General features: G+C 37.7%; 1 protein-coding gene across 1 annotated transcript in view; it reads left to right on the plus strand.

The window, feature by feature from the left end:
• Nsmaf (neutral sphingomyelinase activation associated factor) overlaps window positions 1-12,778 on the plus strand; it is a 66,061-nt gene extending 53,283 nt beyond the window's left edge. Inside the window, exons 22-33 of the mRNA XM_033759089.1 lie at window positions 633-675; window positions 960-1,123; window positions 2,404-2,512; window positions 3,634-3,692; window positions 6,430-6,497; window positions 7,200-7,267; window positions 8,011-8,134; window positions 9,261-9,344; window positions 10,160-10,310; window positions 10,874-10,976; window positions 11,071-11,180; window positions 12,413-12,778. Coding sequence (XP_033614980.1) covers window positions 633-675; window positions 960-1,123; window positions 2,404-2,512; window positions 3,634-3,692; window positions 6,430-6,497; window positions 7,200-7,267; window positions 8,011-8,134; window positions 9,261-9,344; window positions 10,160-10,310; window positions 10,874-10,976; window positions 11,071-11,180; window positions 12,413-12,507 — 1,178 coding nt within the window. The 3' untranslated portion in view covers window positions 12,508-12,778. The remainder of the gene's footprint in view (window positions 1-632; window positions 676-959; window positions 1,124-2,403; window positions 2,513-3,633; window positions 3,693-6,429; window positions 6,498-7,199; window positions 7,268-8,010; window positions 8,135-9,260; window positions 9,345-10,159; window positions 10,311-10,873; window positions 10,977-11,070; window positions 11,181-12,412) is intronic.
• Window positions 12,779-13,190: the final 412 nt, after the last annotated feature.

Consider the following 13,190-nt stretch of genomic DNA (forward strand, 5'->3'; position numbering starts at 1 on the left):
AGAGCAATGAAATAAAAGCAGTTTGTACCTGTTCAGTATAGATACATTTTTTCCCAGTATATACCATTGGTTGGATCCACAGATGCAGAATCCACCAATACAGAGGGTTGACTATGCTTTCCATCTCATTGAATAATTTCAACTAAAAGTCAGAATATGACAGAACAGTGACCTCAATTTCTGTGAAGGGCCTCAGAGTTTCTTTTTAGTTAAATAGAAGAGAAGCAGCAGCAAAATACCTCCTCTTCAGCTTCAGCATCAGTGCTTATTTGCCTCCAGGTTTTGGGGGTCAGTAACAAGGAACTTGAGCTAGAAATTTGACCTCATTTCTCACATGCCAGTCAGACTTAGCTTAATACTGTGACTCATGTTTCCCACAAGGAGGAAATAATCCTGCCTGCGAAAAACATTCAGATTACAAGTCATCTAAACTGCCCGGTAGACTTGTTTGTGTTCATCAGAAGATAATGATCAAGGCTAATATTTATTCAATTAGAGTATTAGTCTGGTTTGCAAAATGTGATCAAGTTTTTTGAACAGTTTTTAGCTTGTTGAGTTGTTTAAATTCTGAATAGGGTATATATTATAACTAAATAAAACATCTTTCAATAGTGTGTATATCTCTCTTTCAGTATTTCATCCCCTGACCTACGAAGGAGGTGTAGATTTGAACAGGTATGTACATGTCTACAAGGCATTTCTATGTGAGTTATAAAATGCCTCTATTAGTAAAATTATATGAGAATGTTAAGGTATAGAAATTTTAAAAATGAATTTTATGTTACTTTCACCACAGTGTTGGTACCAATAATCAGAAAATAATCTGTTTAGACAGACTGGCCTATAGTTGCTATCATTATTTAAGTGTTAATCCCTCCCATTGCTCTTCATTGTTTGAAACGTGCTGTCTAGAAGCTTGAACCTGTGGTTCACCGCACTACTTTTGTTCTGTCCTAAAGCATTGAAGATCCTGATGAGAAAGTGGCCATGCTAACCCAGATCTTAGAATTTGGGCAGACGCCAAAACAGCTGTTTGTAAGGCCTCATCCTCGAAAGATCACCTCCAAGTTTAAAAATATGTCCCAGACCTCCAGTTACAATGCTTCAATAGCAGATTCTCCAGGTAAGGTTTGTAAAGAAAACAAATGTGAGCCCTCTTTCTTTCTCTTTGGTGGTTAAATATTTCTGAGATGAGATGAAAATGAACTCCTTTGCTGCTAGATTTGTTTTTTGTAGCTATTTAAGAAAAATCAAATAACTTTTATTTTGTTAATTTGATTACTGAGTCCTGACATTGACCTTTTTTTATACTCCCATTCCCCTATCTTTCCAATGGCTTTACTAAATTCTTAGCAGATCACCTTTTCATACTTATATTCCTGGCCATGGCTGCTTGAACAGTCACTGTCCACCTTCCTCTTTCTCAAGAAATGACCTCTGTCCTAGTTCTCTGCAAAACCAACTTATGGATATCTTGACTTGACACTGCTCTGTTTTTTTTTTTTTTTTTAGGTCTGTTTTCTTATATAAAATTTGGTAAATGTATACAGAGCATCTGTTCTGTGCCAGGCATATGCTTGGTACTAAAATTAACTTGGCCTAGTTCTTGCATTCAGTATTTGGAAAGGAGAGAAAATGCTCACATTCATCTGAGTATCTGTGTTTTGTATCTCACGTAAGATAGCCTCAAGACTACAGCCCCCTCAAGGAGGTGTATGATATCATAGGCCGAAGCTGGCGGCATTTGTTTTTACCTCCGATTCTACTACCTGCCCTGAGCACAGCTGGGCTCTGTAGGCACACATGTCTTCAGCATGGAGTAATAGCTTCCTGGAGTTACTAGGCCCAGGGCTAGCGGAGAGTACTCCAGGACGAGCTGTATGTTCACAGAGTTAAGACATATAGGCCATAGTTTTATCTTGTGATACTGTTTCGTTCCAGGCTCTGCTTAGTCACCGGCCATAACCACTGTCATATGATCGTTTTAAAAGTGTAACTGCTCCAGCTTTTCTTAAAGCAGAAGTGAAAGCATTACTTTTGTCCAGAAACCTTTGGGTTGATATTTTTCTCTCTGCTTTTTCTACCTCAAAACCAAAAAAACTTGCAACATTCTTAGGCAACTGTCAGGTTTTTGCAAATATTGTTGATGAGGAAATAGTTACTGAGTCTTGGACTTCCTGAAATTCTTAAGGGGTCAAATGTAGACTTCGCAAACATAGGTAAGACTCTGATATTTGAAGATACTTCTCTACGTGATTTTCTTCCTTGACTATTATGGGGCAAAGAAGTACATTTGAAAGCAGTTACATTTTATTTAATTTTCCTGGTTGATTTTACTAAAATCATTATGAATCTGATATACTTGTCTGTAAGAAATTTTCACCTCCCAACAATTTAATGTAGTTTCTCCAGGTGAAGAGTCCTTTGAAGACTTGACTGAAGAAAGCAAAATGCTGGCCTGGAATAACATCACCAAACTGCAGTTACATGAGCAGTATAAAATCCACAAAGAGTAAGGAAAATCTGTGTATTTCTCAAGGTCTTACTGTGGGATTAAACTGTTTTAGGCTGAGTCATGAGGGAAGGTTTCCTTTCAGTATGGTTTTTTTAATCCCCCTAAAATGTCTGTAAGTGCTCTGCTCTCTGAAATTGATGTAGCAAGGGAAAGTTTGACACAGAATGATTTGTGTAGGCTCCCGTGACTGTGCTGTCATTCTAGAATATGAAATGCGGTCTCTAGAGGGCAAGTAGCTTGGGGCCTCTCAAACTGCCCCTTGAGTCTTTGATGGTGTGAAGCTATGGGAGAAACAGAGTCTGTCCTCAAGTGTTGAATTTGCTGAACATGCAGTAAAGATGCAGGGAAGAGGGAGGCAGAACATTTTTGTATTGCAAAATTCACATGCATTTTTAAAATAATACCTATACATCAAAGAAGCTGGGCTTGTTGGACCCAGAGCAGATGTACATTTCCCCAGTCCTCTCCATTAAGAGTGCTCATGTGTACCGGTGGTCTGAGAACTGGCCTAGCCAGGCCCATCCTGATTCTACAGAAAGAAAACCTAGGCCCAGAGCCTAAGCCCCGTTTTACCCCATGGCCATCAACAGCCTGATGGTTCAGTGATACCCAGGCTCACGAGAGGACCTGGACTTGTAGGGTGCCTGACTTTACTTCAGGCACATGGCTCCAAATCACAGTACAGCCTATTGAAATGAAACAGCTAGTTCTACCATGTTCATTGTTTTAACATTGGCTTTTCTCAGTTTCTCCAAATGGCGTGTAGGAAGTGAAGGAGGATAAAATCCAAAATAGTGAAGACAGGAATGAACCTCCAGATTCATTCATGTGGTGTTTAATGACCCTTGGGTGACTTCTAAGAGGAAGTGCTAGAACCCAATGTTTGTATCATTGATGGACAATATAAAAATTAGATTTAGTAATGAAGCCAGCAGAATGATCAAAAAGAGGAGGTTTAGTCATTTTGATGATGGTCAGATTATCTAGGGTTGAAAGAGAAGCATGTTCAAATTGTCAGAACTATGTTAAGGAAACTTGCTAAAATAAATCAAGGACATGAACCAGGACAGTATCCTGCCATATTGCTGATAGTAATTTATAAAATTTTTCTTTAACAGGGCAGTTACAGGGATAGCAGTCTCTTGCAATGGGTCTTCAGTCTTCACAACATCACAAGGTACATTTTCTTGCTTGGAAAGTTATTTAACCAGATTCAAAACTGTTAAGTTTCTTAAATCTTAGTTGCGGGTTAAGTTTCTTAAATCCTGGTTAGGGACTTTACTTGCATCTCCTGCCTCCAGAAAAATAGATTTAGAATAATTTATTTGTGATATGTTGTATAGAATTTCATTGCAGTTTGCCAGAAACAAAATCAAAGGCCACTGCCGTGCTGAATAAAAATACAGTACAGAAAGAACCTCCTTCCCTTGTCCCTCGTCAGCATTTCCCCATCTGCCATGAGAGGGTTCAGGTCTACTTGCTGGCTCTGCACAAGCCTGGAATAGAACTAGAGTAGCAAGTGCTGTGTCGGCAGGGTGTGTGGGGACACAGATGTGCTGTCATTTCCAGTTCTGTCGTTCACCTCATATCTCTTTGGGATGTTTTTATAGGGCTTAGCTCGAAATTTAATTAATATATTGCTAATATGCCTATACTTATCAAAAGTTACAAAAACTCCTGCAGTGCTTGGTTGATAAGAGTTGTAGTTGTATTTTAATGATACATTCGAATTTGCTGTATAGAATTTTAAGATTATAAAAACAAACAAAATGCATCTGTTGCTGTCCATACCTTTGTTTCCCTGGTAGTCTCTGTATTGTAATTAGTTAAAGTATGTCCTGTCCCTGGTATGTTATGCTCAGAGCATTCAGTTGGTTCCTTGGACGGTGTGGAATGAAAGGGGTAATATGTAAGCTGTCCTTCTTTAGTGATAAAACATCTAGCTCTGACAAAGTAAGCAGCTGTTTTTAATGAGACTGTGTGTTCTTTAATCCTTATATATACAGGAGATTATATATTTATCCATTAAGTTACGAATAATGCTGTGCAAGTAAACTCTTCCAGGTAAATCAGTTACTACTCCCTAGTTCTCTTCCCATGCTTGTTATCTGTAGCATTCCTTTCTCTTCAAATAAGATTTCAGATTTCATAAAACAGAATTCCCACAAAGTGTAGAAAATTATTCTGCAATAGACCTTAAGGAGTTTGACATGTAGACCAACAATGGCCACATCAGGGTCCCTGAGATGGTCCTCTGGTAGATGAAACACTTTGTATGTTGAGTTTGCCAACATTGTAGCAGCAGACGAAATGCTCTATCTCTAAAGCTTTGAGGTTATCTGGATTTGTCTGGCATAGTTTGTTAAATCCTTTAACTCGCTGTACTTTGTGACCTTGTAAATCTTGAGTTTATGAACATCAAGGCTTTAAACCCCTCAAGCTTATTAAGCACTTCTTTGTAGATTTGCCAAACAAAGAGGGGATAGTTTTTTGTTTGTGTGTGAAAAGCGTTTGCTTTTTCTGTTTAGTCTCATGTATCGATTCTCATAATTCATATTATTGATTGGCATGAATGCTATTGGTCACCCCAAAGTTTAATTTCTTACTCAGAAATACATTATATTTCTGTTGGCATTTTCAGGACCTATCACTTAGGATTTGCTCTTTCTGCAATCTTTAACTTGATTACCTTTAGTAAAAAGAGGGAAACTTTGATTTCAAGGAAAACATCTTTACAGACCTGGCTGGCTCATTGTGTTCTGTAGGATGCTCCAAATTAATTGTCGCCAATAGACATTGAGGTGAACACTCAGAATTGCCTAATAGTATCAAAAGCAGGATTGGAAAGGCTTAGTATAATTATAACCATCAGGGAAAAGCGCAGAAATGTGGTGTTTATTTTTGTTTTTGATTTCAAGTTAATGCTGAGGAGTGTCTTATTGAGGCTCATGTTTATGAATTATCAGGAATTCTGTGTGTTAGTACTACAAATATTAGATTGAAATATGAAGGTTTACTGTACAGGAGAAATTATTTAAATCCCCTGACATTCTATCACAACCTATGTTTATAAGTTAGAAATGGATCATTACACATCTCAGCTGAGGGATATTTGCAGCACATTAGAGCTTGGATTGTTTTTTTTGTTCTGGTTTTATTTAGTGGGGAAAGGGAGTGCTAGAGATTGAATGCAGAATGTGCACTGAGCACATTTCCAGCATTGAGTTACATCTCCAGCCCTCTAGTTTTGAGGGTTTTGTTTTTTAGGTTGTTTTGGTAAATGTTTTTTGGGGGTGGGATTTGAGACAGGGTCTCACTATGTACTTGAGACTGACCTGGAACTCACTATGTAGCCCAGGCTGCTCTCAAACTCACAACGATCCTCCTGCCTCAGCCTCCCAAGTGCTGGGATTACAAGTGTGCGTCACCATGCCCAGCAATGTTTTGGTAAACTTTTAAAGCTTCTACTATGCAAGGAAATTAAAAGATTGGGCATTTTAATTCTTACTTTATTATCCTTTCAAATGTTAGTGTTGTCTCCCGTAAATGCTAGTTCAGTTCAAGGTTGTCATAATATAATTGAGCTGTTTTAATTACCAAGATTTCGTTTAAATATTAAAGTTGCCATTTTTGTGTTAATACTAACATTGCTGTCTTCCTCCTTTGTTGCATTTGCTCACCTCAATTAGCAGGCTTTGCAAAGGCGTAGGTTGCTGGGGTTTAAACTGAGTTCTTCCTCAGGAGTTACAGATAAGAGTTTTGTGCTGATCAGGTCTTAGGTCATCCAGCCCTATCTGCACCCAGTCCCCATGGATCACACTGCCTGTGGCCTCCAGGAACAAACAAAGCAGCCACCCTTTGACACAGTGATGGTTAGGAAAGTTTTTCTTACATGTCTGCTTTCTTATTATTAGATTCCACCTTGAAGATGTTTTCTAAAGAATCCAAAATGCTACAAAGAAGTATATCATTTTCGAATATGGTAAGTTTTTCAGTGTTATGATAGAAATTCAAGTAGTAGTTTGTTTTATACATACATATATTTCATTTCTGCCTATAAAATTGAATTTATTCCCAGTCTACAGAATACCTTAATCAAATTCAACTTATTTTTTCCATTTTGCCTCTTAATATTATTGTGATTTTATTTTAGCCTAAAAAGTTTGAAGAGCTACCTGTAGTAGTCTCTTTAATAAACTCTTTACTTTCTTTTAACTGTCAACAAAATGCTTATGTGTTATTTAAATAATAAATTTAATTCTCAGCTCAAAACCAAATGCATCAATGCTAGTTCTTCTAAAAGAACATGTTTTATTTTTAAATATTAAGCATCCAAAAGAGTTTGAAATTCCCAGAGAAACTTTGTAGACTATATAAACAAGAAAAATTTGTAGAGAAGACATTTTCATCTTAAGGGTTATCCCCAGTCTGCTGTCCACATACAGCTGAGCCACTGTGTTAACTTGTTTCTTCTGCCCATCAGAGCTAGCTCACAGCACAGTTGACATTTGGGAGGAAACCTTACATCTGAAATTAGCCAGTTCAGCAGTAATGTGGACAGTTATGAGGAGAGCCATCAGAAAAGGAATTGGACAACTGTATTAATATTGGAGGGAATTACAGTCGTCGTATATTAAGCATATACTGTTACCAACAGTTAATATTAACTCAATTTGTATTTCAGGCTTTATCGTCTTGTTTACTTTTACCAGGAGATGCCACTGTCATAAGTTCTTCTTGGGACAATAACGTGTACGTACCTGTGATGCCTGCTCCTTTGTGATTCCACACAGATGTGCTGTCATGTTTTCCAGTTCTGTCGTTCACCTCATATCTCTTTGGGATGTTTTTATAGGGCTCAACTCAAAATTTAATTAATGTATTGTTAATATGCCTATAATTATCAAAAGTTATAAAAACTCCTGCAGTGCCTGGTTGATAAGACTTATAATTGTATTTTAATGATACATTAGAATTTGCTCTTAATCTTAAAAATAAACAAAATGCATCTTTGCTGTACATACCTTTGTTTCACAGAGGATCTTTGTAAACATGAGGTATAAAAGGACTGAACCTTCCACTGGTGGACATTATGTAATTTCTAAAGAGAGTATTACTAGAGATAAGAACAGTATCACTGTATTCAAATGCTACTTGAATCTCATAATTTATCCATTTGGAGTCTATTTTTTCTAAGTTTTATTTATTTATTTTTAAATTGAGTTTATTGGTACATTTTAGGTATACAGTACAGTTACATTCATTATATTTTTTCTAAGTTTTAAATTGAAATAAAAGTACAAATAAGCCAGACTGGGAAATTTCTAGTTTTAAATTAAAAATTCAAATATTTTTGTTAAATAACACAAGAAGAAATTTGTAATTTGATTAGGCTTTAGCACGAAATTAAATAATGTTATGTTTCTTAAATATGTGTTTAAGAAGTCTTAAAATTACGTTGGAATACTGTTTTAATAGTTGTCATTGTCTTTTAGCTATTTTTATTCCATAGCATTTGGAAGACGCCAAGACACATTAATGGGGCATGATGATGCTGTTACTCAGATCTGTTGGCATGACAACCGGCTATATTCTGCATCTTGGGACTCTACAGTGAAGGTTTCTATATAGTTTTTAACATAAATGTTTGGAATAAAATATAAACCAATTTATGTTAATATTAAATCATTTTTTCACAAAGTCTATTAATGATATATAAGGACATTGAATATTATTGCCTGTTTTTCTTAAAATATAGGCACTTTATTGATTGATTGATTGATTGATTGATAGATAGGGTCTTGCTAGGTAGTTCAGACTGGCCTCGAACTCATGGCAATTCTCCTGAGTGCTGGGATTATAGGCATGTTCCACTATGCCCTGTTTAGGTACCACTTAATAGAAAGTTTGTCATACTTTCTTTATAGTGTGTTCAATTAAGAGTTAAAAGTCTTGTATTCATTTGGTAACAGAGTTGTAGAAAAATTTACAATAGTAACACCTCTTATGTTATATGACTGGAAATCATTTAATCATATAATCATACAATTTCAAGTGAAAGTGAGGGATCATTAGAAGATTCACTATTTAAATTTGAACCATACAAATGCATATGCTTTCATCATCCTTTTGATGTAGGACTGTGCAAGTCTTTTATTTAGAATCCTTTACAAATTTTCCACTTAAGTATTCCTCATCCTATACTATTCCAACTTGCATTTATACAGAAAAGAAAGCACTAAAACTATTAGAATTTCTTTAGAAAATTTTCAAGACTCATCCTCTTTTTTTTTTTGGTACTGGGGATGGAACTCGGGTCCTTGCACTTTTGAGGCAGGCAGTGGAACCTCTAAGCCAAATCACCAGCCCTTCCCTCTATTCTTTTAGATCTGCTTACTTGCCTCTACCTAATTTTAGTAATTAATGACTTTTTTTAGTCTTCTCAAATATAAAGACATTGCAATACTTCTGCATTCATATTTCCTTAATGTGTGTACTACTTTGATCACATACTCACAGCAGCAAGTGTTAGCCACAGATAAGGGCACAAAAAGTCAAATGTAAGCAAGCACATGCTGCTGGGGGAAATGTGTGGGCACTAGGGAGGTGGAGCGGGACTGTTATCAGCCTCACTTCACTGGAAAGCATGTTAAATGGAGGTTTGTCAAGTTTTTCCTAAAAGCATTAGAAATGATTTTTTGTATTGCAAGTTTGAAAATACCTTCTTCACTGTGTTCTGCCCTAGGTGTGGTCTGGTGTCCCTGCAGAAATTGCCGGCACCAAAAGACACCAGTTTGACTTGCTGGCTGAGCTGGAACATGATGTCAGTGTGAGTACCAGCAACAAGACTGCAGAAAGCTGCAGCTGAGTGTTTAGGGTTCAAGTTTACACTCTGGTTTTTTTTCCCTCCAATTTGTTTCTTTGCAAATTTTCCAGGAATTAGCTTCTACCCATCTCGATTTCCAGAATGTCACTTTCAAGAAGGGACCTGTTGTCTTTTTTTATTTCCTGACCCTGAAAGTGGAGGGACATCTGTCCAGGACATGCTTATCCCAGCTGAGGACAGTGACTTGCTGCCTAGGATGACTGAGTGTGCACAGCCTGGTTGCAGAGCCGAAAAGGAGCTTAGTTCTTCTCCCCCATTGTTTTCATTGCTCACAGAACTGCATATTAAGGCTGTAGTTCAGAGTACTGTTTTTCCCTGCGGTTGTGAATTGATGCCTAATTTTCATGGTCTTCAGATTGAGGTTCAGAAATATCTAGAATGTATTTCAAGATGGTATGCAAGTGTCCCATGGAGAGATTCCCTGCTCTGCCACCCCTCAGATGGTAGTGGATCAGCTTTGTGAGTTTGCATCCTGCCATGACTCATGGAATTATCTTTCTGAGACTGTTAGTGGACGACTGTTTGAGAACAGCATTATAATTACCTAGCAATACTACATTTTCATTTCTATGTGCATTTACTTCATTTTAAAATAAATGATCATTCAGTACGATGCTGCTGGTATTTGTATGAGTGACACCCACACACTGCGTGGTAGCGTGCACATTGTAACCACATATTTGAGTCAGTCTCAGGAAACATACAGATGGCAGTAATCTTAAGTGGAATATTTATTGATATCACTTTTTCTTCCTTAGGTAGATACAATCTGTTTAAATGCAGCAAGCACACTGCTGGCTTCAGGCACCAAAGAAGGCACAGTGACTGTTTGGGACCTCGCTACAGCCACCTTACTGCACCAGATCCCCTGCCATTCAGGGGCTGTATGTGCTACTGCTTTCAGCCCAGGTGTGTGTTACCCTTTCTCATACACAGGATGCCAGGTAAATTGCAGTTGTGAAATAAACACTTTAAAAGAAAAAACACTATTTGTGATAAAGGTTCTGCCTATGGATATAGGAGTATTCATGCCAGGATATAGTATACCTGTAGCACTGACACCTAGAAAAGCAGAATTGTATGTTCTTGGTTTAACTTATTAGAGAAATTAATGTTTAAGATATAAATTGACTCATACTGAAGGGTCATCTCATCCCAGTGTCTTAGGTAATAGCCATTTCAAGGACAACATACTGCTTAAGAAGCTCAAGGGAAATGAGCACGGCCACGGATGTAGAAATAAAACTCTGAACTTGGCATGGTGGTGCATACCTATAATCTCAGAACTCAGGAAGCCGAGGCAGGAGGATTGCTTCAAGTTTGTGGCCAGCCTGAATTATGTAATGAATCCAAGGCCAGCTTGGACTGCATAGCAAGACCCTGTCTCAAAAAGCAAAACAAAATAAAAAAGGAATGAAATTTTGTGATACATAATCTAAACCACACTCTGAAACCACTCCCTTGTCTCACAGATAGTCGCCACATTCTCAGCACAGGGGCAGATGGCTGTCTGAATGTGATCGATGTGCAGACAGGAATGCACATCTCCTCCATGGCGTCAGACCAGCCCCAGAGGTACAATTACTGAGTAGCCGTTCACACACTTGCCAAAACTACTGTGGTCATTTAACACCTCTTCATAACAAACATTTCCCAATCATTCTTGCAGGTGTTTTATCTGGGATGGAAATTCTGTTCTGTCCGGAAGCGAGTCTGGTGAGCTGCTGGTCTGGGATCTCCTTGGAGCAAAAATCAGTGAGAGAATACAGGGCCACAGTGGTAAGCAGTTTCCGTGAGCATTTTAGTCTTTGTTCCTGAGCTCTTGAACTCAGACCTGCCTGCCTGTTCCGTCGGGGACATGCTCTACCCTGGCAGAAAACACCCTGCGTGTTCTCCATGCTGTGAGCATTTCTGTGAGCAGTATGGTTGCCTGGTGATATGTGACTCTTCAAGACTCTCCATTTTACATTTATGTTGATGGACATTTGACTCCAAAAAGGCAGACTTTAAGTTAACTTTAATGTGGAGAAGTAAAAGCCATAGTAAAGTTGTAAAAGCATTTTTTTGTTTTTGTTTTCGTTTTTTGTTTTTTTGTACTGGGGATTGAACTCAGGACCTTGCCCTAGGGAGGCAGGCACAGTGATACTAATTTTTAAAGAAATGCACAATTTTTTTTAAAAGTCACGAATACAATATTAACCGCTCAAGTCCCAGTCCTCCTGAGAAGGTATTCTCATGTGTCTTAGGGTGTTTTCTGTTAACAAGTGACTGTACAAAATGGCACAATACCAAGCTCTTCTGCCACCTTTTTTTAGTATCTCTTGGAAATTCACTATACTCCAATAGCTTATATCTGTGTGCTTGCCTCCAAATCATCTGGACAGTTATTTCTCCTACTATGTTACCTTTGTTGACTTCCTGCTCACCTCTTCACTGTCAGTTTCATATGGTTCTTATATTTATACTTTAAAATTATGTATCTGTTTTCCCCTCAACTGAATAGCTTTACTAGCTCTAATTAGCACTTAACCTCTTCCAAAGGAAAAATAAATCAGCAAATTCAGCCAACTGGCCACCTTTCTTTGCCATCTGTCTCCTAACTTCTGTTGTATTATACCATTTTGCCAAGATAGATATATGCAGTTCTATACCATAAATTCCAGTTGATTTAGCTTTAGATTTGTATCTAAATGGTTTATTCCTCACAACTTCTTTCTGCCAGTGTGTGTGTGGAGGAGGGGGCTGGTTTTTTAAGACAGTCTTGCTATATAGCCCAGGGCCTCAAACTTGGGGTGATCCTCCTGCCTCAGCCTCCCGAATGCTGGTCACAGGTGTGCACCACCACCACACGCAGCCCAAGCACTTATTCTCAATGTATCATCAAGGGTTTTATCATAGTGACAAGACAAAGTACAATTCACTTTTCTTTGTGAATGAGTTAAGAGCATTTAAGTGTATCTTTAGCTATCTCCTGGTCAACTCTTTACCTAACCAAAGTGTCTTTTCCTCAGGTGCTGTGACATGCATATGGATGAATGAACAGTGCAGCAGTGTCATCACAGGCGGGGAAGACAGACAAATTATGTTCTGGAAATTGCAGTATTAAGTGCCTTTTCTTCCCCTAACTCTATTATAATGGATTTTTAAGCCAATCTTTCAAATGAACTGGTAAATGTGCAATGATAGTGATTAGAAGTTTTACCACATGGAAAATGTGTGGTTTTTAAATCATGGTTATTTCACTGTAAGCCAGTATTTGCCATCTTCTAAAGCAGATAAACCATGGCAGTGTTGGGGAGAAAATGTTACATTTGCAAGGCAGATAATCATCACAATGTGACGATGGATGGAAGACAGGACTGGGGAGCAAAGAGAAGCTAAGAGACATGAACCTGGAGAACACTGAAACATTGGAAAGCACAGAAGAGTTAAGAATTTTCTAGGAAAATGTGTAGCATCCTCTGCTGCTTGAGTCACTCCTGTCTTCCCTAATTTACCAGTTGCTGCCACTGGGTTTTAGGTATGTGTTTTCATGGAGTGGTTACTTTAAATAATGCTGTACCCAGATTCTAAGAACCTGGGGAAGGACTAGCAGTTCTTGTTTTAACAGTATGGGCACTGGGTATAGGAATGGTTTGTATTAAATTAAGCTATTAAATGCTCATTTTTTACATTAAAAATATTTTTCTCTAATAAAAACCGTTTTCATTTTCTTAGTTAAGTAATTTGTAACAAAGACTAGTAAATAGTAACTTTTAAGAGTCACAAATATTCTTTCTAGAAAACCAT

Source organism: Fukomys damarensis, unplaced genomic scaffold (assembly GCF_012274545.1).
Source record: "Fukomys damarensis isolate Sample0158 unplaced genomic scaffold, DMR_v1.0_HiC HiC_scaffold_5, whole genome shotgun sequence".
Lineage (NCBI taxonomy): Eukaryota > Metazoa > Chordata > Mammalia > Rodentia > Bathyergidae > Fukomys > Fukomys damarensis.